Raw genomic sequence first — 25,175 nt, 5'->3', positions numbered from 1 at the left:
ACAAGTATATTTCCACAACAGTGGAAGGTGATAGTTTACTCGGTATTCATTACTTGAAATAATTTTGTTTCTGTCTTTGAATAGCTCATCATTTTGTTTGATGTACATTTTTATACTCTAAAAAATATTAGATTTCTTGTTTTACAGACTGATCATCATTTCTTTAGCCTTTTCCAGTAGACATATTATCAAAATTTGACTAGTTTTATACCACTCATCTCAGGTATGAAAACATTCAAGTAATCCGACTGACTTTCACCTATACTCAAATGCTGCTTAATGTTCCTTATGCCATTATTTTGATACTCTTGTAGAGAATTATATAAATACTTATTTTTGTAGAGATGTGGACTTTTAATATCATTCACATATTAACTCTTCCTATGTATTTATATGGAGCATTTTTTCCTGATCCAATCTTTTCCACTTAAAAAATCATGTTTATAATGAAGAACATGAAGGTCACTAATCTGAAATATAAAAATTACCAAATGTTTCATGCTTATGGTATAATTATCAGTAACATTTACATATATAATATTTCCAGCATCCCCAAGATTTTCCAGCCCTCTATTTTGCATCATACTCTTCTAGACACGGCCTGATTATTTGATCATAGAGTCTATAATAGCTTGCAACCTGACTTCAGTGAAACATTTGTAACTTTAGCATGTATTTAGAGTACAAGAGAATGTCAAGAAAAGTGTTTTTTGACAAATAAGAGAGAAAAATTCTATGATTTATAATACTGAAATGAAAAATGAATTATTGCTGTGTAAAAGTATGAATATTCTCAAAGATCCCAGACTTCATTTCATAAGAACAAAATGCCAGGTCCCTAGACCAATTATTATTGCTTGTCATCCAACAAAATCTCTTCAATTCAGAAAATTTATACTGGAGCAGGAAGGCAAAGAGATATCTGAGTGGATGGCTGTGTGTGGGTGGGGGTGAGGGGGAGTTGGTGGGGGGAGGAGTTCAGTCAGAGTTAGCTAAGCTTGTGGAACGTGAGAATTGATCAATCCGAAAGTTTCCTAGACTTTTAGGACTCTTTTGATTCCTTTGTATTTCCAATTAGTCTTGGCAGTTCTACCTCCTATATGAATTCTAAATATTTCTGTTCTCCATCTTCACTATCTCCACCATGATCAAGTGAAGTGAAAGTTGCTAGGTCGTATCCGACTTTTTGTGACCCCATGGACTATACAGTCCATGGAATTCTCCAGGCCGGAATACTGGAGTAAGAAGCTTTTCCCTTTTCCAGGAGAAGATCCCAGGGATTGAACCCAGGTCTTCTGCATTGCTGGAAGTTTCTTTACCAGCTGAGCCACACGGGAAGCCCAGGAATGTGGGTGGATAGCCTATCCCTTCTCCAGGGGATCTTCCTGACCCAGGAATCAAACCGGGGTCTCCTGCATTGCAGGCAGATTCTTTACCAACTGAACTGTGAGGGACCATGATCAAAGGCAATGTTAATTTTCATCTAGCCAACTGCAGCTACCTGCTAACTGATCTCACTGTTTCTTCTCTACAGTTTCCAGTTCATTCTCTGACAAATTATTAATGAGCTTTCAAAACCTCAAGTCCGACTAGGTCACACTCTTCTGTATAAAACTCTTAGTGCTTCTACTGTTCTTCATAATTTTCTTTTATTTAACTATAGTTGATATACAATGTGCTCATTTCTACAGCAAAGTGATTCAGTTACATATATATATACATATTTTCTTTTTAAAATTCTTTTCCATTATGGTTTTTTATAGGATACTGAATAAACTGCATATTATTTATTTGCATTTGTCTCTTTCCCCACTCGCATGTTTTGAGATTTAACTGTTTTGAATGATTAGGGTGACGTACAGAGCATGTGTTCAAAGGGCTTAACCAAACCAAATTCATGATATTAGTTCCTTCTGGAGAAGGATGGAGAGAGGGCAGTAGGACTGAAGACTTGTAGATCATAAAAATATGGGTGTGTATGTATCATATATGTTATCACTCCTTTGGCATTTCTATATTTTTCAATTTTCTCACTTTTCCACAAATGACCTGGAGAGTACAGAGAAACTTAACTGATTACATTTCTTTTAAAATAAAGACAAGATCTTTTTCATGTCCTAAGATTTTTTGTGATTTTGTGACCTTCTTTTACATGACTTCAGTCATGCTTAATCTCCTGCTTCCTCCAATAGACCGTGTTCTTTCATTATTCAGGGCCTTCACATATGGGGTTTCTTTTATTTAGAAGGTTTGAGGAGGATAGGGAATGTGAGTTCTATTTTTTAATGCTACGTACTGAAAATATGTAGAGCCACTTTGCAGGACAATTTGCCAGGGTTTAATAAAATTAAAAATATTTATACTCACAGACTTCCCAGCTGCTCAGTGGACAAAATTCCATGCAGGTTGATAGATGTGAGTTGGATCCCTGATCAGGAAATCAAGATCCCACATGCCATGAGCAACCAAAAATAAATAAAAATTAAAAAATTACATATTCTCTTATCCCAAATCGATTTATCTGTAGTAACCTTGTAGAAACCCTCATGGGTATAAAAGTTGATTAATGTACAAATTTATTCCTGAAGATTTTGATAGCAGTAGAATAATTTAGAATTGACCAACTCTATAGAATATTATAATTACAGAATTGACAACTTATGGTGAACGTTGTCAGATATGTAAACTCCAAAGAAGAGAATTTAGCTTCAGGACTATAGATGAGGCTTGATCACTCAGAGCTTTTTGTAGCAGAGGTTTATTACATTAAAAGGGGATAGAAAAAAGCTTTCTTACATAGACATCACAAGTAGGTGGGGGAGGGGGTTGGGAGTGCCCTACTTTGCTAGTCTCATCAAAGCCTTATATACATTTTCAGTTGGTTACTAACAATAGAAAGGTCTTAGCAGATCCACTTCCATGACATACACTTTAAGATAACAGGATTAGAACTAACATAGAAATGTCTTATTAGACCCATTACCACAACAAACATTTTAAGATAAAATGATTATTCAGAAGGTTTTTCAGGTCAGTTCAGTTTATTCAGTCCTGTCTGACTCTTTGTGACCCCATGGACTGCAGCATGCCAGGCTTCCCTGTCCATCACCAACTCCTGGAGCTTGCTTAAATTCATATCCATCGAGTCGGTGATGCCATCCAACTATCTCATCCTCTGTTGTCCCCTTCTCCTCTTGCCTTCAGTTTTTCTCAGCATCAGGGTCTTTTCCAATAAGTTCTTTGCATCAGGTGGCCAAAGTATTGGAGCTTCAGCTTCAGCATCTGTCCTTCCAATGAATATTCAGGACTGATTTCTTTTAGGACAGAATGGTTGGATCTCCTTGCAGTTGAAGTGACTCTCAAGAGTCTTCTCCAACATCACAGTTCAAAAGCATCAATTCTTTGGCACTCAGCTTTCATTATGGTCCAACCCTCACATCCATACATGACTACTGGAAAAACCATAGCTTAGGAGAAACATGTCCTTGAACAGGATACATTGTTGTTATATAATCATTAGTATAGAGTTTAAGGAAAAATACACTTGAGCAAGATGTGTTGTTTTGTGGTGTAATCGTTAGCTCTGGGCTTAAAGAAAAAGAGAATGCCAGAAAAACATCTACTCATGTTTCATTGACTATGTTAAAACCTTTGACCGTGTGGATCACAACAAACTGTGGAAAATTCTTAAAAGAAATGAGAATACCAGACCACCTTACCTGCAGCCTGAGAAACCTCTATGCTAATCAAGAAGCAACAGTTAGAACTGGACATGGAAAAATGAACTGGTTCAAAATTGGGAAAGGAGTATGTAAAAGCTGTAAACTATCACCCTCCTTATTTAACTTATATGCAGAGTACATCATGAGAAATGCTGGGCTGGATGAAGCACAAGCTAGAATCCAGATTGCTGGGAGAAATATCAATAATTTCAGGTATGCAGATGACAGCACCCTTATGGCAGAAAGTGAAGAGGAGCTAAAAAGCCTCTTGAAGGTGAAAGAGGCTTAAAACTCAATATTCAAAGAATGAAGATCTTGGCATCTGGTCCCATCACTTCATGGCAAATTGATGGGGAAACAATAAAAACAGTTACAGATTGTATTTTCTTGGTCTTCAAAATCAATGCAGATGGTGACTGCAACCATGAAATTAAGACACTTGTGGCTTAGAAGGAAAGCAATGACAAACCTAGGCAGTGTAGTAAAAAGCAGAGACATTACTTTGCCAACAAAGGTCCATGTAGTTAAAGCTATGGTTTTTCCAGAAGTCATGTATGGTGTGAGAGTTGGATCATAAAGAAGGCCAAGCACCAAAGAATTGCTGTTTTTGAACTGTGGTGTTGGAGAAGACTCTTGAGAGTCCCTTGAACTTCAAGGAGATCAAACGAGTCAATCCTAAAGGAGATCAATCCTGAATATTCATTGGAAGGACTGATGCCGAAGCTCCAATATTTTGGCCACCTGATACGAAGAGCCAACTCATTAGAAAAGACTGTGGTTTTGGGAAAGATTGAACACAGGAGAAGGGGATGACAGAGCACAAGATGATTAGATGGCATCACTGACTCAATGGGCATGAGTTTGAGCAAATTCTGGGAGATGATAAAGGACAGGGAAGTGGGGCATGCTGCAGTCCATGGGGTCACAAAGTGTCAGACACGACTGAGTGACTGAACGACGATAACAATGAAATAAGCACTTTCACTTTAATTGTGAGAGTAGCCATTAGTAATACAAACCCTATTTCCTTAACAATAACTATGTGTTTATGTTCATATATGTATGTGTGTATATGCATGGATGTATACACAGAGAACATGGATGTGCTCTGAGGACTTGTGTAGCACAAAGCGCATTTATATGTTAAGTATTTCATTTTTATCCATAACCTGAACAACACAGTGCTGAACTTGACTAGCTTGATGGAACCAGCAGGTTATGAGATACTGAAATAATAAAGGATCAGCTGTATTTACAAGGATAACAAAATGGCTAGCCAATTTAGTGCACTGATCATCTCAGGGAAATAACTGTAAATTTAGAAAGCTATGATAAAAGTGAAAAACATTCATGACAGTTATTTAATGGTCTGATTTCTGTCAAAGTGGCAGTCCTCTGGAGAAAGTCAAATCAAATATTCTGGGATAATATTGCTGAAATCAGCTTGTTCATTTGATAGCTGAGTCTTTTTCATAAAAGTGTACCACAAAATATATTTTTAAAATCTCTGCTTTTTAAGCTCTTTGATTGCTTGGCTGTCTGGCAAGTGGGAAGTATTTATACTTTCAATTTGTCAGTTTTTTACTATAATGAATTAGAATACTTGAAAATGAAGAAAAGAAAGTCAAATCAGTTAGCTATTTTAATATTTATTCATGACTGAAATAAAGTGTTGTAAATATAGTTTTGATTTTTACATCACCAAATTTATCTTTAAGAAAAGGTCAGAACCAAAAGAAAAAAAATGCTGTCAGTCCAATTGGAAGTTACTGTTTAGTGCTAGCACATGCACAGACTTGTTACACATTTTGAAGGAGACTTTCTGAGAGCACTGTTGATTTAGAGTTTATTAATATAATCAGACTCTGTCATCCTTAATTTGGGGTAAGGTAAGCAAACATAGTCTATTATTCTTCATCCTTTTCATCTTGCTTTGTTTTATATCTTCCTTGCTATGAAAATTATATAAATTATGCAACAGCTAAATATGTAATGATGGTAGGTCATTGCTTATCTAATGTGCATATAAATCACCTGGGGAATCTTGTTAGGCTTCAGATTCTGATTCAGAAGGGCTGGGGTGGTGGTGACGGTTTAGTCGCTCAGTTGAGTCTGACTCTGACTCCATGGACTGTAGCCTGCCAGGCTCCTCTGTCCGTAGAATTTTCCAGACAAGAATACTGGAGTGGTCTGCCATTCTTTTCTCCAGGGGATCTTCCCCACCTAGGGATCAAGCCTGGGTCTCCTGCATGGTAGGCAGATTCTTTACCAACTGAGCCACCTAAGGAATCCTGCCCATGCTACTTGTCTGAAGACTGTGAACTGAATAATGAAGGATCTGTAGGGTCTATGGTTATTATATCATGTAGCATGGATACATACACACACACACACACACACACACACGTCAGGTCTGAGGGTGAAGTTACACACCTCAATTTGGAAGGCATGCTGTGCTCCTCAAAGGCAGTGCATCCTCATGTCTGAGCCACACAAGGCCCTTTTAATTTTATTTATCAGTATATTCTTTACTTCATCTCTCCTCTTAGTACTTTAATTCTGAGGATCCCAGTGTCTAAGACTTCTGGTCTCTTAAGGGTTATCTTTCCTGATGCCCCAGGTGATTGGCATTTGCATTATACACAAACATTTCATTTTAGCTGAAAAGAATTGCATCTCACCACACAAAAGTGCTGACAGCTAGCATATTTTCTTTATATACAGATGGACTTGAAGTAGGCATCAAAGATTTGAAAAAGCGTAATGAAAAGCCTATTACATATGTACAATCAGAAACCATTTTACTAATTTTTAACCTCACTTCTACATTTCAGCCACTGTGGTTTGGCTCTAGGCCTCTGAGCTCTTGTATTGTTTTTATTTCAGTCAATCATGTAATCACAACCCTTCAGTGTTACCTTGGTTGTTCAGATGTAGTAGATGGGATGACAATCTTCTCATAGTGAAATTATTTATTTGTTCTTTTTCAAACAGTGAGTCAATAATGGAGTCAATTTTGGGACTCTATATCCAGTTTCTTCTTTCTGCTGTATGCACATGGCATTTTATTGAGGATTGGATTACTGAATGAGAAGGATGAATTTGGATCTTTATTTGAGTTACAAAGAGTTCATAAAGTGAAGAAAGAACTAGATACCTACTAAAATAAAATGTAGTGTCAGTCTTTATTGAGCATACAAAATGTACAAGGTATGATATAAATGCCACAATCTAAAAGTTAAAGTGCTAAAATATTATGTGGTATATTTCCTGGATGGTACTCTTTGTGTCAAGGTACATAATCCATCTGATTTTCAGCTCACATCTAATGGATTCTTATAGTTTATAAGTGTTTTAAAATATAACTGAGTAAAAATGGTACATGTGTTTGGTTTTATTCTTAATCATACAAGTAGATTAAATTCTCTTATTTCTTCAACAAATGAGTTTTTTTTTTAATAACTTTCATCTGTAATTTAGTGTTAATGTCCTCCTGTAAAGTCCTTCTTTTAGTACCTGCTCTTCGAAGTGAACTGTTTGTCAAATTTCCATTAAGCTGAAGGTGAAAAATTAATGAACCACTTAGTTCAGATATTTCAAAACTAATGCAAGTCTATTAGTCATACAATACAAAAAATCAAAGATGTTGGTTTGTTCAATTACTGTTTAGGGTTCACTCATATTTAACTTTTAAATGCATTGTCTCAGATGCTTAATATAACATTCTGATACATTACATTCTAATATAACATACTTAATTTTTATTAACTTAAAAATATATCTCAAAGATAATTTTATTTATATAAATATTGTTTGTATTTATATAAATACTGTTTGTAACCTGGAACAGTTAATTAGTGAGTTGATAGGAGTGGGTGGGTTTTGAAGGTTTTAGGAGTAGTTAGCTTGCAAGAAAGCACTAATATATAACAAACATGGGATTAATCAAATTCTGGTTAGCTTTCAGTTGTACCTCTGCTCCAATTTATAGACATTTAGAAAATCAGTCAGATAGAAACACTGAACTATTTTTCAAGGAATTCTTAATTCACCCTCCCTACCTGCCTTCTTGCTTTTGTTTCCTTTTCCTTTCTTTCCCTTCCTTACCGCATTAATTACTGAGCTCTTGTTATGATCCTAGAAATGTGTTGGATATTGTGTGTTATGTAATAATGGGAAAGACTTGCTCCTTTTCTTTAAGGAGTTTAGAGGAGAAAATCAAAGTATTTTTGCATAGTGATCAGGTAATTAGAAATGCCAAGCACTGAAAAAAAAAATTGCAGATAAATCACATAGAGCTGAAGGTGTCAGAGGAAGTTTCTTATAGAAAATGAGTTAAGCTTTAAAGGAAGTGTATATTTCAGAGATGTTCAGACGTGATACATGAGATAAGCAAATAAAGTGGAAGAAATGGCTTAAGTGAAACATGGAGAATATAAATCACAGAATATGCAGGGGGACAGTTTAAGTATTAGTGTAAGATGTATGGAGAAGTCTGGTAGATAATAATGTTGGAAACATAAGGTCTGAGATTGTGAAGGGCCTTGAAGGAAGTTCAGTACTTGAATTGAGGAGAGGTGAAATCACACAACATTTTGAGAAGTTTCATTTTGTGTTGGCAACATGTTAGCACCTAACATCCATGAAAACTGCAAAAGAACAGATTGCACGTTTGTTGCAAATACTGTCTCATTGTCCCTCTACACTGGAAGTTTCAAAGGCAATAGCTAAGGAAGGAAATGCATGCCAGGAGAGCCAAAGTGAGATGGCTATATCACAGGAGGACTTCCCAGCTGGCTTGCTGAGTGGGCCACACTGTCTGTGCCTTAGAGCACCAGCATGAAGCAACAGTGACTCGGGACAGCAGCTTCCTTGTGGTCTGAAAGTCCCCTTCAGGTGCCCTCAACTGGCTGCATGGCTGCTCACATCTTCTGTGTGAACCACGCAGGGCTTGATTCATGGGCATACAACTCACACTCAGAAAGATGCGCACTTGATTCAGTTCCCTGCTATTGCCACGTTGAAATCCTTCCTACTGTTTGATCGAGAGTTCCCACATTGTCATTTTGCTCTGATCTTGTGAATTATGTGTCCAGTCTTAGTACTTTGACATGGAAATGGTTAGGATGCAATGAACTACATTATAGTCAAAATGCATGGTCGTAGAGCCATATGAAAAGGAGTACTAACTTCTGAGACCAGCTTTGTGTTTATACAACAAAACTGAACCTAAGCTTAAATCTTACTACTGTTTCTTCAAAGCCATGACTTCTGTGGCTGCCACAGCTAAATATGTTTTAGCTTTGCGGTTTTCCTGATGATAAATTAAGGAAAGCCTTCCATAACATATTGTGTCATTAATAATCTGCCTCCTGAAGCCTGGATACCAGTATTGTCGAGTTCTGCACCCCCTGCAGTCCTATCAAATTAAATTCTGAGAAAACCTGTGGCAATTATTTTCTGTAATAAAAGTTCTGAAAAATACAACTCTGTGTTCACAAACGTTATTGGCTGCCTGGTAGTCATTCTGTTGTGTATTTCATTTCCTGAGTCAGTATAAATATATATATAAACTGAATAAAAGTGTATTTTTTTTGTTTTTTCCTTATGCAGAGTTTATTCTTTTCATTCTCTTTGTTCTGAATACTTGTGTAATTTTCTCTTGCTTGTGTTACTATAGTTGTTTCTCTCCTTATTTTCATTTAATTTTTATTTTTTCAAAGTTATAGATGAATATAAATAGAAATTTCTACAAAGCCTAGACACATTTATAAAAATGTGTCACCTTCTCTCATCCTTCCCTGTGTTTCTCTCTGCTTTGTCTATATCCCCAAAGCAAGCACTAAAATGCTTCCAACATTTTTGGTTGTTACCTATTTTTCATATTTATCTCACTGCCTCTCAAGAGTATGTTTAACAGTTGAATTCATTTTTCAGTTGTATCCATTATATTGACTTACCACTATGAAAGAGAAAGATTTCATTTTCTTTCATAGGTTTCCACGTTCCCTCAACCCTGACATTTCCCCTTTTTTCTTTTTTCCTGGAGAATGATATTTATTTTTGTATTAAAAAGTCATTGTTTATATTTCTGTGGGGCTTCCCAGGTGGCTCAGTAGCAAAGAATTTGATTGCCAATGTAGGAGACACAAGAGATGCAGGTTCAATCCCCGGTCGGGAAGATTCTCTAGAGGAGGAGATGACAACCCACTCCAGTATTCTTATCTGGAAAATTCCATGGACAGAGGAGCCTGGCCATGGGGTCACAAAGAATGGGACATGACTGAAGCTACTACTTAGCGTGCACACATGCACACACCTGGAAGGAAGGATTCTGTGCACCAGTGAGAACAAGACATCTGAAGGGTCTTAGCAATCATAACACCATCCCATTTAAAGTATGAGAGACACCCTTCCCTGTGTCTGGTGTCTCCCTGTTCAGTGTCCCACTTACAGTCTCTACTGGAAGGAGAACCAGGCGCTGCTCATGTTGACTGAATGAGTGAGGGGTTCAGGAGGAGAGACTCCTTCGCAATCAGAATTTGACCAATCCCTGCTCTTTTCAGCCCTTCCTTTACCCCCCTTTTAATAGGTAGCTGATATTTTCAGTTCTCAAATCTTTCTGGGCTCTATAATACAAACTGCTTTGCTTTTCAGCTTCTTCACTCTGCCGGCTATGTTCTGGTCTCCTGGGTCTGTCGCATCCGTTGACACTCATCTGCTTTCCAGCTTCTAGTGTCTTACTGCTAGTGTGTCTCCTGTTCTCTCTGCCCCTGTGGATTGATGCTTTCCTATCCCTTTGTTGTCATTTCAGTAGCGAATGGAAGTAAATGTCTGTGTACAATCTGCCATCATGAACTAGATTACATAATGCTATTTGACTGAATTTTTATTATCAAATATCAGATCATTTTTAACAAGTAGACAGTATTAATAAGAAGCAAACAAACAAATGAGTTAAAAAAAAACTTACCACTAATACTTATTATAGAAAACCTACTCTTCAAGTGTCTTTGATTTCTGTTTGCTAAGGATTCTATTTTTCTCTTTTGAATACAGATGGAAGCTTTAGACAAAACCGATCAAACCTCACCTCTCTACTAGTGCAGCCCATCTCAGCATCTCTTGTTGCAAAACTCATCTCTTTGCCAAAGGATAGAACCACAAATGGTGCCTGCAGCCCTCTAGAACTTCCAAATAATGGTAAAGTACTTAATGTCTTTCTGTGTGTCTTATCGTTTTTATAAGGCCCATGATCATTTTTAATCTGTTTGATTGGCATGTTTAGGATTATTCTTTCTCAAAAAAACCAAAAACAATTATTTCTGTTGATATGAGCATTTATTTCTCTTCTCTGGCTTTTCAAAAGTAATTCTATAAAGACTGAGAGTTGACCAAGCTGAGAGATTAAAAAAAGAAGAAAAACATTTTGAACTGCAACTAAGAAAAGCAGCTTTACAAATAAAGCATTTTGTACATTCATGAAAATCTGCTTAACATAGCTTCTCAGTTTCAGCTTCAGCAGGCTTGTTGCCTGCCAAGATTCAGTGGATAGCAGTCAGCTATCTGGGGTATGAAGTCTTTTAGTAGAAAGCATTAAAGCCTAATTCCTGCAATTGACTAAAAAATCCCTCTGTCTTTACACATCATTGCTGGAGAGATGCTTCTTATACTGCAGTGCAGTTTGTCAGGCCTTGTTGGACCACATAGGATAAAACTTAAGTTAAGCTACCTGTGGTGGGATGAAAGTCATGGGCTTCATCTTATTTCTGCCTCCAGCCCCAGCATTAGACTACTAAAGGAGAAACTTTCTGTATATATTGTTAAATTTGTATCTAGTTGGCTGTGAAATTCAACTTGAGGGGTCCATTTTTGTGTCCAGACCGAGAGGCTCAACTACCCATATTTTATCTAATTTGTTTTCTCCTGACAACAAAAGTATAAAAAAATATGTTTTGAAAAAGCCTAAAAAATAATTAAAAAAAAAAAAAGACCCTGAATGCATTCTGAATTGCCCTTTCTTAGGGACAGGTTTTAAAAAATTTTGTAGAATGAGAACCTCTTAAACTGATTATTGATTGAACATCGTAGGAACTATAGAAAACAATGCTAAGACTATGTCCTCAAAATAGGAAAGAAGTTGTTCTTGAGAAGTCTTTTGTTTAGCTTTTTCTATGTTCTAGTCTTAGCCCCAAATTTTGATAATGAGCTCTATTTGCTAAAATATGTATTAACACTATACTAATAATTTTCTTGTAAGAAAAGCATCAGACATTGAAAAGATCAAACTTAAGTCCAGATTTAATTAACTGGTTGATTGGTTTATTCAGTAAACAGTCAGAGTCCCTCCTATCTTAATCTGTAGAAGGAGATCCTGATTGCCTCAAGTCTATCAGCTTATCACATCAACCATGTAATGACAGCTGGTTCAAGGATGATGCAAATTTGGCCAAACAGAGACATGACTCAATCTCTGGACTTTGAGCAATGGCTAATTTTAATGGTAGAACTGAATAAGAAATCATATAGCTCTGGGATATTTTGGTCCTTTTGAGGACCTTAAAGGCATAATACCTGACAATGGAACCAAAGTGAGGAAGCGGTAGATAAATAATATAAAGAGAGAGAGTGTGAGAAACAGACTAACTCTTGTCCACATCATTTGATACCTAAATAAAGCCTTGTCTGAAGCCATAGCTACTGAATTAACCATATATATATTGATACATTCCCTTTTTAATAGTCAACTTATTTGTTTAATTTTCAGTTACTTAGAAACAAAAGTCGTGCAACTGATACTGTAAAACTTACAGTAAACTAAAGAATATTTGCATGCATGAAACAGACTCAGCAAAGTGTAGTGAAGAGGATGTTATTTATGTGGCAAGTCCTGCGATAGGGGTAGAAAAGGGATAGAAAAACAAGCAGAAGAAAAATTTCTTGCCCAAATATAAACAGATTTTTTGTATTGAGTAAATAATTAGATATTGATGCCATTTAATTTCCCATGACCTTATTTTCTGTAGGTCTTACTCACTGATTATATATTGTCAGTCTTTGTCCTTGAGAGTCAATCAATAGCTGGGAATTTGAATTTTCATATATCAATCTGAGCTTGTCATTAAAAACCATGACTGCAGTGAAAAAGAATTAGATGAGAAAGTATAAAATCCATTAGTATAATACAGAGTGGAAGGCTTAATGAATCATATTAGAAGAAATATTTTAATATGTTTAAATTACTTTTGATAAATTGAAAAAAACAACTTACTATGATGCATAAAACTTAGTGTCACTAGTGTTAAATTTTCACCTAAGTAAATTTGAATTATATATCTTCAGATCATATGTCTTCACACATACTTAACTATATATAACTCCTATTTCTCTATTTACAATTTCATATGTTCTTTGTTAGAAATATTTTTATCAGAAAAATTTAATCTCTTCTGATAATGTTTATAATTCTTACATACTTAAAATGAATTTTTAATATCTATATTTCTAATTTGTTAAAGAAAGTATGTATTATTATCATTTCTTGAACAGAGAAAAAGATGTACTGAAAATATTATCTATAAACTTTGGTGATTTTACAATTTTTTTGGCAAATAATACAAATTAGCTCTTGAGGAGACATCCACTAACAAAAAATGTTAGTAAAAATAAGTCTAGCACTGCTGTTTTTTACATTTAAGACTAATCATCCTGTTCAGTGTAGCCTCAGTGCTGCTGTATGTGAAAGATCCAGGAGTACGTTGTGCTATTCTGGTAAAAAAAAAAAAAAAAAAAACCTTGAGCTGTGTGTGTGCGCGTGTGTATATATGTATGTGAAGTAGGCAATGGAGTCGTTTGGACGGGAATAGCTACCCACTCCAGTATTCTTGCTTGGAAAATGCCCTGGACAGAGGAGCCTGGTGGGCTATAGTTTATGGGGTCACAAAGAATCGGACATGACCAAGAGACTAATACTTTCACTTTGGATGTGATATGGTGTGGCTTGGCTTTTGGAGACTTTGTAAAAGAGAATTCCCTAGTAGATCTGAAGTAAAAGAGAATTGAAAGCTTATTTTAGAGCAGAATGGGCTTTAATAACTTCTAGCCATCAATATGGAGGAAAATATCTAGGAGAACATGGGGAAAAATGCAATTTATTCAGACAACTCCTACAAAGCATTCATATAGGTATGATGGCCACTCTTTTAAAAATTCAGTGAGCTAGACTGCTGTAGGAAAGACTGATAGATCTTGTGACAGATGCGAGCTAGATGTTAGGAATCACTAAGCTATTCTGGTGATACCCCAATTTTATGCCTCTTCAAGCTGCCAGTTGCACAGTGAACCTAGGAGTCTGAGCAGGAAGCTGACAACAGAGTAATCTATAGAACTAACGATCAGCCTTCATGAGCTGCCAGTCTGAAGTCCTCAGACAAAAGGAAGAAAAAGCTTCAGAAATCACTTTGAAGGTCTGTTCATCAAGGGTCTTAAACAGAGTGAACATAGGTGGGAAACCTATTGTCCAAAGTCCACAGAAAGTACAGTCAATTCTCTGTTTCCCAGGGAGTACAGGTTGGGTTTACAGAGGGTGACACAGATCTGTCATTTAGCAGAACTTCTCGAGTTTCCAGCTTTCCATCCTGACAGCTTTGATTTTAGGAAATGATTTAGCTTGGATCCAGTCTAGAGTTTTGTTTGGTTGTTTGCTGGGAAGACATAAAGATAAGCTGAAATATACACTTTTAAGCAAAATTCCTTTAACAAGTGTTTTCCAACTTTTGATGTTTCTCAGCAATTTTTATAGGTTCTTGCATTCTTATCACATGTCACTTAAGTACATGTCACTCTTTCCAAATTATGGAAGTTCCAACTAAACTCTGTAGTTTATATATAAATCCATCAGAGCATAACCTACCTTTATATTTTAAAGATCATTTTCCATAATCCTTTTTTTCACAATGGGTGACCATTGTTATTTACTATTCTAGAAACTGCCAGAGATTCCTAAATGCCTTTCTGGGTCTATATCATGCCATTCCCTTCATGTGTCCACAGTTTCTCACCATTATCTTATTCAATATTATCCACATATGTCTTGCAAGTTGTAAAGCCACAATATCCTCTAAAACTCCATGTAAGCGCCACCTCCTCTATGGAGCGTCCTTTGGAATTCTACTCCAGTTGGAATTACCCTGACTTTCTCTGCTATGCTTTAGGAAGTTATTGAATGAATGCTATGTAGTATGGGGATATCATACTTTTCTGAGGAAGAGATAAGCAATGTGAATTTTGGTTAGAATTTATTGTTTCTAGTTTATTTCTATATGGTTTCAATTCTTTCAGGTTTCCTTTATAATCCAGGGCATAATCAATGTCCCATGAGAATGTAAAACCAGTGTGTACTATATAAATGTCAGGTTTTAGACCAAATATCTAAGGTCATTCAAATATTTAGTATCTTATTTTGAGCACTACAGTCTCCCACAATAGCAATTTATTTATTTTATCATGTAGTTCTATAAAGTTTTGATTTATATATTTTGTAGTCATTTTTTTTTATTTTGTAGTCATTTCTTAGGTGTTTATAAATTCAAATATATCAAATATTCCAGGTTGGCTGAAACACTTAGCAAATAAAGTTATCTTCATATCTAGAATGCAAGTCTTAAATTTGATTTGACCTGATACTAATTTAGCTATATTAGCTTTTTAACTTTTTTTCAGTCAGTGTCTTTATGCTATATCATTTTATACTTTCAAACTTTTTGTGTCTTTCTTTTTTTAGTATGCCTGAAAAAAGCAAATAATTTGTTTTTTATATACAATCCAATCTTTTAACTGAAGCATCTAATCTATTATATTTAATGTGATTACTAACATATTTATGCTTACATTTTTCACCTTGATTTGGGTTTCTACTTTGTACCACGTATTTTCCTTTTATTTTGTATCTCTTTTAGGTTTTAGGTTTTTCCATTATATTTTTTCCTCTACTATTTGAGAAGTTATCAATATTTTTTGTATTCTTTTAGAGTTACCCTAGTATTATTGCTTCTTGGGTATCTCCTCTCCTGCTCTGCTCTATGGTAGGCCTCTTGGAAGGGAGTAGGGAGAGCTGTCCTTTAGGGTTCCTACTTCATGGAGGAAGAGTCTCTTTTTTGGAACTACTTTTTTCTCTCCAGCTTGGACAGGCCCAGGGCATTTTCTTCTGACATTTGTAGCCCACAAAGCTATCAAAATTAAAAAATTCTCCAGGTTTAATAAATTTCCCTCAGCTTTATTACTTTACTTATCTGGGTTCCCATCACAACCTATATTTTCGTCTAGTAATTCCTTACTTTCTTGCTAGAATGCAAATGCCATTAACACGATTTGTTACATATTTTATTCAGCATTTTAAATTATGTTTAGTGGGAGAGCTGGTCGGAATATCCTAGCCCACCATATCGCAAGAAAAGGCACCCTTCTCTCATTCATTCCCTGACAACACAAATGAATGACTCTGAATATACCCAAGTTGCTCAACATATAAATCAGGCTATCATCAGGAAATCAATGATGCACTAAACTGCAATCCAAGGAAATTTAATTCGAGGCCTATGGAGAATGAAAATGGGAACAGAAAAGGGATAACTAGTTATTATTCCTCCTAAACCTAAAGTGAAGAAGTGAAGAAAAAGCAAGAGTCCCAGAAAAACATCTACTTCTGGTTTACAGACTATGCCAAAGCCTTTGACTGTGTGGATCACAACAAACTGTGGAAAATTCTTCAAGAGATGGGAATACCAGACCATTTACCTGCCTCCTGAGAAATCTGTATGCAGGTCAAGAAGCAACAGTTAGAACTAGACATGGAGAAATGACTGGTTCCAAATTGGGAAAGGGGTATGTCAAGGCTATATACCCTGCTTATTTAAATTCTATGCAAAGTACATCATGAGAAACACTGGGCTGAATGAAACACAAGCTGGAATCAAGATTGCTGGGAGAAATATCAATAACTTCAGATATGCCGATAACACCGCTCTTATGGCAGAAAGCGAAGAAGAACTAAAGAGCTTCTTTATGAAAGTGAAAGAGGAGAGTGAAAAAGCTGGCCTAAAACTCAACATTCATAAAGCAAAGATTATAGCATCTTGTACCATCACTGCACAGCAAATAGTTGGGGAAACAATGGAAACACTGGCAGACTTAATTTTCTTGGGATCCAAAATCACTGCAGATGATGACTGCAACCATGAAATTACAAGATGCTTGCTCCTTGAAAGAAAAGCTATGACAAACCTAGACAGCATATTAAGAAGCAGAGACATTGCTTTGCTGACAAAGGTCCATCTAGTCAAAGCTATGTTTTTTCCAGTAGCAGTCATGTATGGATGTAAGAGTTGGACCATAATGAAAGCTGAGTGCCGAAGAATTGATGCTTTTGAACTGTGGTGTTGGAGAAGACTCTTGAGAATCCCTTCAACTGCAAGGAGATCAAACAAGTCCATCCTAAAGGAAATCAGTCCTGAATATTAATTGAAAGGACAGATGTTGAAGCTGAAGTTCCAATACTTTGGCCACCTGATGCAAAGAACTGACTCATTGGAAAAGACCCTGATGCTGGGAAAGATTGAAGGCAGGAGGAGAAGGAGATTACAGAGAATGAGATGATTTGATGGCATCACTGACAGGATGGACATGAGTGTGAGCATGATCTGGGAGTTGGTGATGGAAGCCTGGCATGCTGCAGTTCATGGGGTCACAAAGAGTCAGACATGACTGAGCGATTGAACTGAAATGAAACATGAAGCGGCAAAAAAAGAAGTAGTTACAGGAAGTGGCAAGTCTTTGAGCTTCAGGAGAGGCTGGTCTGTTGAAGCTGTGGATTTCATCTATGGAATACAGTCACTGCCAGCAAGTTCCCAGTCAGAAAAGGTGTTGGAAAATAATCTTTCTCTCATCTAACCTGCTGATCATTTTTTGATGTCTTCCATTTGCTAAACTCAACTTGGAGCCAAGTGTAAAGGAACCGGGTAAATGTACTCTATAGAGGTTAGCCTCCTGGGTCAGAGATCTGGTTAAACGATGAACACAGATCTGGAAGGACAAATAGAAAACGTGCAGTACAGAGTATAATAGATGACTAGCCTGCTGACTAATATGATGACTTGTGACATGTAGACTGTTCAGGATGAAAGATGTATAAAAATATGTTGGTTTTCACTCAGATACAAAGAAGGTAAAAGATATTTTGTCCTGGTATGACAGTTCAGTTCAATTGCTCAGCTGTGCCTGACTCTTTGCAACCCCATGGACTGCAGCATGCCAGGCCTCCCTGTCCATCACCAACTCCCGGAGTTTACCCAAACTCATGTCCATTGAATCAGTGATGCCATCCAACTATCTCGTCCTCTGTCGTCCCCTTCTCCTCCTCCCTTCAATCTTTCCCAGCATCCGGGTCTTATCCAATGAGTCAGCTGTTCACAACAGGTGGCCAAAGTATTGGAGTTTCAGCTTCAACATCAGTTCTTCCAATGAACACTCAGGACTGATCTCCTTTAGGATGGACTGGTTGAATCTCCTTGCAGTTAGTTGAAGAGTCTTTTTCAATGCCACAGTTTCAAAAGCATCAATTCTTCAGTGCTCAGCTTTCTTTATAGTCCAACTCTCACATCCATACATGACTACTGGAAAAACCATAGCCTTGACTAGACAGACCTTTGTTGGCAAAGTAATGTCTCTGCTTTTTAATAGGCTGACAGAGGAGCCTAGTGGGCTGCCGTCTATGGGGTCGCACAGAGTCGGACATGACTGAAGCGACTTAGCAGCAGCAGCAGCAGCAGCAGGTTGGTCATAACTTTCCTTTCAAGGAGTAAGTGTCTTTTAATTTCATGGCTGCAGTCATCATCTGCAGTGATTTTCGAGCCCCCCAAAATAAACTCTGCCACTGTTTCCACTGTTTCCCCATCAATTTGCCATGAAGTGATGGGACCAGATGCCATGATCTTCGTTTTCTGAATGTTGAGCTTTAAGCCAACTTTTTCACTCTCCTCTTTCACTTTCATCAAGAGGCTTTTTAGCTCCTCTTCACTTTCTGCCATAAGGGTGGTGTCATCTGCATATCTGAGGTTATTGATATTTCTCCCGGCAATCTTGTCTCCAGCTTGTGCTTAATCCTGCCCAGCGTTTCTCGTGATATACTCTGCATATAAGTAAAATAAGCAGGGTGACAATATACAGTGTTGACGAACTCCTTTCCCATTTTGGAACCAGTCTGTTGTTCCATGTCTAACTATTGTCTGTTGTTCCAATTCTAACTATTGCTTCCTGAACTGCATACTGATTTCTCAAGAGGTTCCTGGTAATTTACATTCTTCAAAATATTTTCCAATTTAGATACTTTGCTAGTTAAAATAATATTTAATTAAACTTTAATTTTTTTCCAAATGCATACAAGCTCACAAGAGTACATACATACATGGATTTTTCTGTGTTTATGTGTTCGCTAAAGACATGGGTTAGCTACTGTCACCTAAAAGTGTGTGGTAAAAGAGATCAAGCAAATAGTTTCTGTTTAATATCTGTTTGCTAGTCTCACTTTTTCAGAACCAAATTTTTATATTATTAAAACATATTTTGGGAGTATTCATGCATATTTTTATCTTTTCAAAGATGATCTCTGTTATTACAATATGGTTACTATTTACTAGTTAGATAATCAAAAATATGCAAACATATTACATTCTGTATTAGTCATTTTAGGCTTCCATAATAAGATACCACAGACTGAATGTATTAGACAACAGACATTTATTTTCTCACAGTTCTAGAGCTGAGAAGTCCCAACTCAAAGTGCAAGAGAATTAGGATCCTGGTCAGAGTTCTCTCCCTGGCTTATAGAGGACTTCCTTCTCTCTGAGTCCTCACGTGGCCTTTCCTCTGGCTACACACAGAGAGAGTAACAGATCTCTGATGTCTCTCCCTTTTCCTTTAAGACCATCAATCCAATCAGATTAGGGTACCATTCTTAAGCTCTCTGTTAACTACAATTTTCTTTTTAAAGTTTCTATTTCCTTCCTTTCCAATACAGCCAGATTGGAGTTCTGAAGGCTTCAGCATAGGAATTTTAGGGGACACAACTTAATCTAGAACACTTTCCTAATAACCAATAATTATAACTATCAATACCTTCTATAAATTCATCTAGATTTATATATAAATATGTTATATAACCAAATGAGATCATACCTTACACTATGGAATTTGTTTTGAAAATTAAATATCTCTACTTTATCATGATAGTAAATTTAATCTTTCTTAAAATACAGACTATATTAAGTTTTACTAATCACCCTAGTCTTTGTATAGTGGGTTTATCCAAGCCAATATCCAGTCTAGACCTAAAAATCATATTTCTTCTAATGCAGTATGATCCTCCTTTTCTTCTTTTTACACTTACTTTGTGAGACCAAGTCACTTGTTCTGCATGAGTCTTATCATCTTCATTGTGGGATGCTTCTTTGTGATTTGTATTCAACTAATTCTTCTAATTCCTGTAAACCTGAAATTAATTCTTAGGGCTTATAATAGAACACTCAGTGTGTTTTTAAAAAAAATTAAGTACATTTTCTTGAGGCTGATATTTTTTTCAGTATCCAGGAGATGGTAAGGCAAGTCCAATTGATTCATGTGAGGTAAGTCATGAGGGACAGAATTGGGTCCTAAGACTGGAATTACCCCTTTGCTTAAGCCTGCACTTACTGAAGGATCTATTGAAATTCAATTTCTGAGAAAATTTCAATATGGCAGGAAGAACATGGTGTTTGGGACAGGACCAATTATCAGTTTGTATATGTTAGTGTGGATTTTCTAGTTGCTCGGTGCCAATCCTTTCTGATTTGTCACTGTATGCTATATCAATTGATAAACATTTAAAATAAGACTTTTAGTCTAGAACATATAATATCCAGTCACTTGTGTCAGTTCAAAAATACCCTTGACAACAGGAAAACCCCATGTAAACAAATGGAACACCCACATGGGTCTGATATATATTAGAATTGTATATAATCCAGAAGCATTTTATACTCAGATAGTCAGAGAAACAGTTGGTATTTAGGAAGAATTTTAGAAGATTACAACGTCTCAGTCATCAAAACTGTGATTCTAGAGCAGATTCCATTTCTTGGGATACAAGAAAATGGAAAAAATAATTCAGAGTCCAATCCAAGAAATTTTAAATTCTGGTAGCCAAGAACGAGACAAATATCTGACTAAAATTAGGAACTCCAGGAAGAACTTTATCTTGGAAATAAATGGTTAATCATTGCAGCTGGAACTCAAGAGTTAGCAGCAATTGTTAGTGCTTAAATCTTTAAATGATGTTGGAATTTTTCCTAGATACTGGGTAAGCTTACAGTGCAGGTGGAGATAAAGCTTTATGACCTATTGGGGAAGATGACTGAGAATCAGTTCATAACAACAACAAAAATGCAAGACAGAATTATCACTGGAATATAATTTCTGAAGTAGATAATTTTTCCTGCAACATGATTAAATTAAGGACTGGAGAGAGGCAGCTGCTTTTATGTCTTTTAGCTCTGACATTCCTCACCCTATTTGAATACAAATGTTCTCTGAGTGGAACACATTTTTGTCATCTTGAAATCTTTTGAACTTCACATATCAAATGTAAAGCTGCCATCCAGCTATGGAATATGAAAGACAGAAAACATTTAGTAAACGTGAGCTGAAAATGCTATCTTAAAGTAGTAATGCATACACACATATATATGCTCTGACTTTTCATGCAACAAACTGCATCTAAAGGTTCCCCAGGATTTTCTAATTTCAAAAGTATTTTTATTATTTTGAAATACATTCAAACTTACAGAAAAGTTGCAAGAATAGCACACAAAAAAAGTTCTTCCTCACCTACCTACAGGTAGGCTGCTGCTGCTGCTAAGTTGCTTCAGCTGTGTCCAACTCTTAGCGACCCCATGGATTGGAGCCTACCAGGCTCCTCCATCCATGGGATTTTCCAGGCAAGAGTACTGGAGTGGTTTGCCATTTCCTTCTCCAACAGGTAGGCTGCAGAATGATAAACAATTGCATTTGAATTCTCTCATGATGACATTCTCTCCTGCACTAACAGCAGTACCGCTGCAAACAGGAATTAAACTTTGATGCATTTCTACATGCACTCCAAGGCCCCATTCAGTTTTTGCCAGTTGTCCCAATAGTGTCCTAAATATCAAATAGATCTAAACTAGATTCATGTCTTGAAGTTACCAAGTCTCAAATTTCCTTCAGTCTGGAATGGTTTCTCCTTTTTCTTTTTCTGATTATTTTATCTCTTTTAAAGCTTAAGTGCCAGTTATCTTCAGAGTGTTCCCCAGTCTAGGTTTATCTGATGTTTCTTGTGAATAAGTTCAGGCTCTGAATCATTGGCAGTAATGGTATGGAAGTGAGACTGTGTTTTTCTCATAGCTCATATTAATTTGTTCCATAACTGATAAAGCTACCTTTAATCACTTGATTAAGGTGGTGCCCACTAGATCTCATCAAAATTATTCTTTATTCTTTTTTTAAAGTAATCAATAAGCATTTGAAATCACACAAATATCTTACCCCCATTTCTACCTTCATCTACTAGTTTCAATGTTCATTGATGTTTCCTGCCCAACCAGTCATTGCCAAGATGCTAAGGGTTACCTTCTAAGTCCACATTCCTTCCACTCTTATCAGTTGGCATTCTCCTTTAAAGAAGAGCTTTCTTGGTACTTCCCTGACAGTCCAAGGGTTAAGAGTCCAACATCCCAACTGATATAGGCAGGACTTCCTAATCCAAATATTTTTTAGTTTTCTTTTTATGTTTAATATTACATTTTATTTAATTCAAGGTACCCAAAATATTATCTCTCTATTGCCATCAGTATGCATGCTTAGTAAAGAAATAATTTATTCTTTATGTCTTTCTAAGACTTCAAAATCCAGTGTGTATTTTGCATTTATAGCACAATTCAATTAAAACTACATAATTTTTTTTCAAAGATAGATTTTATGCTTTTAATGGATGGTATTTTATGGATAAATGGATTGTATTTTATGGATAAAGATCTTTCTGAACTAACCACTGGTCATTAGGTCAAACAATTTTAGCTTTTAAACATTTTCATTCAAATCTTACATTCAGAAAACAACACAAATTATAAGTACATAGCCCAATTACTTTTCACAGTTGAACCCACTCATGTAACTCATGTATCTAAATCACCTATGGGGTCTTCAGTATTTTTTCGTCTACGTTTTCTTTGCTTATCATTATATGATCTTGCCTTTTCCATGTTTCCTAATTTTTTTCATGGAAAAGAATTTTATTTTAATATAGGAGTGTGTACATGTAAATCCCAAACATCCCATCTATCTCTCCCTCCACAATCCCCCTGGTAACCATTAGCTCATTTTCTGTCTGAGTCTATTTCTGTTTTGTAAATAAATTCACCCTATTATTATTATTATTATTAGATTCTGCATATAAGCAATAGCATATATGTCTATCTCTGTCTGGCTTACTTCACTTAGTACGATACTCTTTAGGTCTATCTAGCTACAAATGTCATTATTTCATTTTTTTTAATGGCTGAATATTCTGTTGTAAATATATACCACATCATCTTTATCCATTCATCAGTTAATGGACATTTAGGTTGCTTCCATGACTCGGATGTTGTACATAGCTCTATAATGAACATTAGGGTGCATAGTATCCTTTTGAATCATGTATTTCTCCAGATACATGCCCAGGAAAGTGATTGCAAGATCATGTGGTGGTGTATTTTTATTTATTTTATTTTACTTTACAATACTGTATTGGTTTTCCATACATCAACATGAATCCACCATGGGTGTACATGAGTTCCCAATCCTGAACCCCACTCCCACCTCCCTCCCTATACCATCTCTCTGGGTCATCCCAGTGCAGCAGCCCCAAGCATCCTGTATCCTGCGTCGAACCTAGACTGGCGATTTGTTTCTTACATTATATTATACATGTTTCAGTGCCATTCTCCCAAATCATCCCACCCTCTCCCTCTCCCACAGAGTCCAAAAGTCTGTTCTATACATCTGTGTCTCTTTTGCTGTCTCGCATACAGGGTTGTCATTACCATCTTTCTAAATTCCATATATGTGTGTTAATATAATGTATTGGTGTTTTTCTTTCTGGCTTACTTCACTCTGTATAATAGGCTCCAGTTTCATGCACCCCAGTAGAACTGATTCAAATATATTCTTTTTAATGGCTAAGTAATACTCCATCGTGTGTATATACCATTGCTTTCTTATCCATTCATCTGCTGATGATGGACATCTAGGTTGCTTCCATTTCCTATAAACAGTGCTGTGATGAACATTGGGGTACACGTGTCTCTTTCAATTCTGGTTTCCTCGGTGTGTATGCCCAGCAGCGGGATTGCTGGGTCATAAGGCAGTTCTATTTCCAGTTTTTTAAGGAATCTCCACACTCTTCTCCATAGTGGCTGTACTAGTTTGCATTCCCACCAACAGTGTAAGAGGGTTCCCTTTTCTCCACACCCTCTCCAGTATTTATTGCTTGAGACTTTTGGATCGCAGCCATTCTGACTGGTGTGAAATGGTTCCTCATTCTGGTCTTGATTTGCATTTCTCTGATAGTGAGTGATGTTGAGCATCTTTTCATGTGTTTGTTAGCCATCTGTATGTCTTTTTTGAAGAAATGTCTATTTAGTTCTTTGGCCAATCTTTTGTTTAGGTCATGTATTTTTCTGGAACTGAGCTGCAGGAGTTGCTTGTCTGTTTTTGAGATTAGTTGTTTGTCAGTTGCTTCATTTGCTATTATTTTTTCCTGTTCCGAAGGCTGTATTTTCACCTTGCTTATATTTTCCTTTGTTGTGCAGAAACTTAATTTTAATTAGATCCCATTTGTTTATTTTTGCTTTTATTTCCAGTATTCTGGGAGGTGGGTCATAGAGGATCCTGCTGTGATTTATGTCGGAGAGTGTTTTGCCTATGTACTCTTCTAGGAGTTTTATAGTTTCTGGTCTTACATTTAGATCTTTAATCCATTTTGAGTTTGTTTTTGTGTATGGTGTTAGAAAGTGTTCTAGTTTCATTCTTTTACAAGTGGTTGACCAGTTTTCCCAGCACCACTTGTTAAAGAGATTGTCTTTAATCCATTGTATATTCTTGCCAACTTTGTCGAAGATAAGTTGTCCATAGGTGTGTGGATTTATCTCTGGGCCTTCTATTTTGTTCCATTGATCTATATTTCTGTCTTTGTGCCAGTACCATATTGTCTTGATGACTATGGCTTTGTAGTAGAGCCTGAAGTCAGGCAGGTTGATTCCTCCAGTTCCATTCTTCTTTCTCAAGATTGCTCTGGCTATTCGAGGTTTTTGTATTTCCATACAAATTGTAAATTTATTTGTTCTA

At 36.3% G+C, this 25,175-nt stretch overlaps 1 protein-coding gene across 2 annotated transcripts in view; it reads left to right on the top strand.

The window, feature by feature from the left end:
* The window catches only part of NAALADL2 (N-acetylated alpha-linked acidic dipeptidase like 2), a 1,631,204-nt gene that overhangs the window by 1,120,120 nt on the left and 485,909 nt on the right, over nt 1-25,175 (top strand). For both annotated transcript variants that reach the window (XM_013964525.2, XM_005675296.3), the window contains one exon: nt 10,782-10,925. In XM_013964525.2, coding sequence (XP_013819979.2) covers nt 10,782-10,925 — 144 coding nt within the window. The remainder of the gene's footprint in view (nt 1-10,781; nt 10,926-25,175) is intronic.

Source organism: Capra hircus, chromosome 1 (assembly GCF_001704415.2).
Source record: "Capra hircus breed San Clemente chromosome 1, ASM170441v1, whole genome shotgun sequence".
NCBI classification, from domain to species: domain Eukaryota; kingdom Metazoa; phylum Chordata; class Mammalia; order Artiodactyla; family Bovidae; genus Capra; species Capra hircus.
Note: the sequence above shows the minus strand (reverse complement) of the source record. Positions and strands in the feature narration are given on the sequence as shown.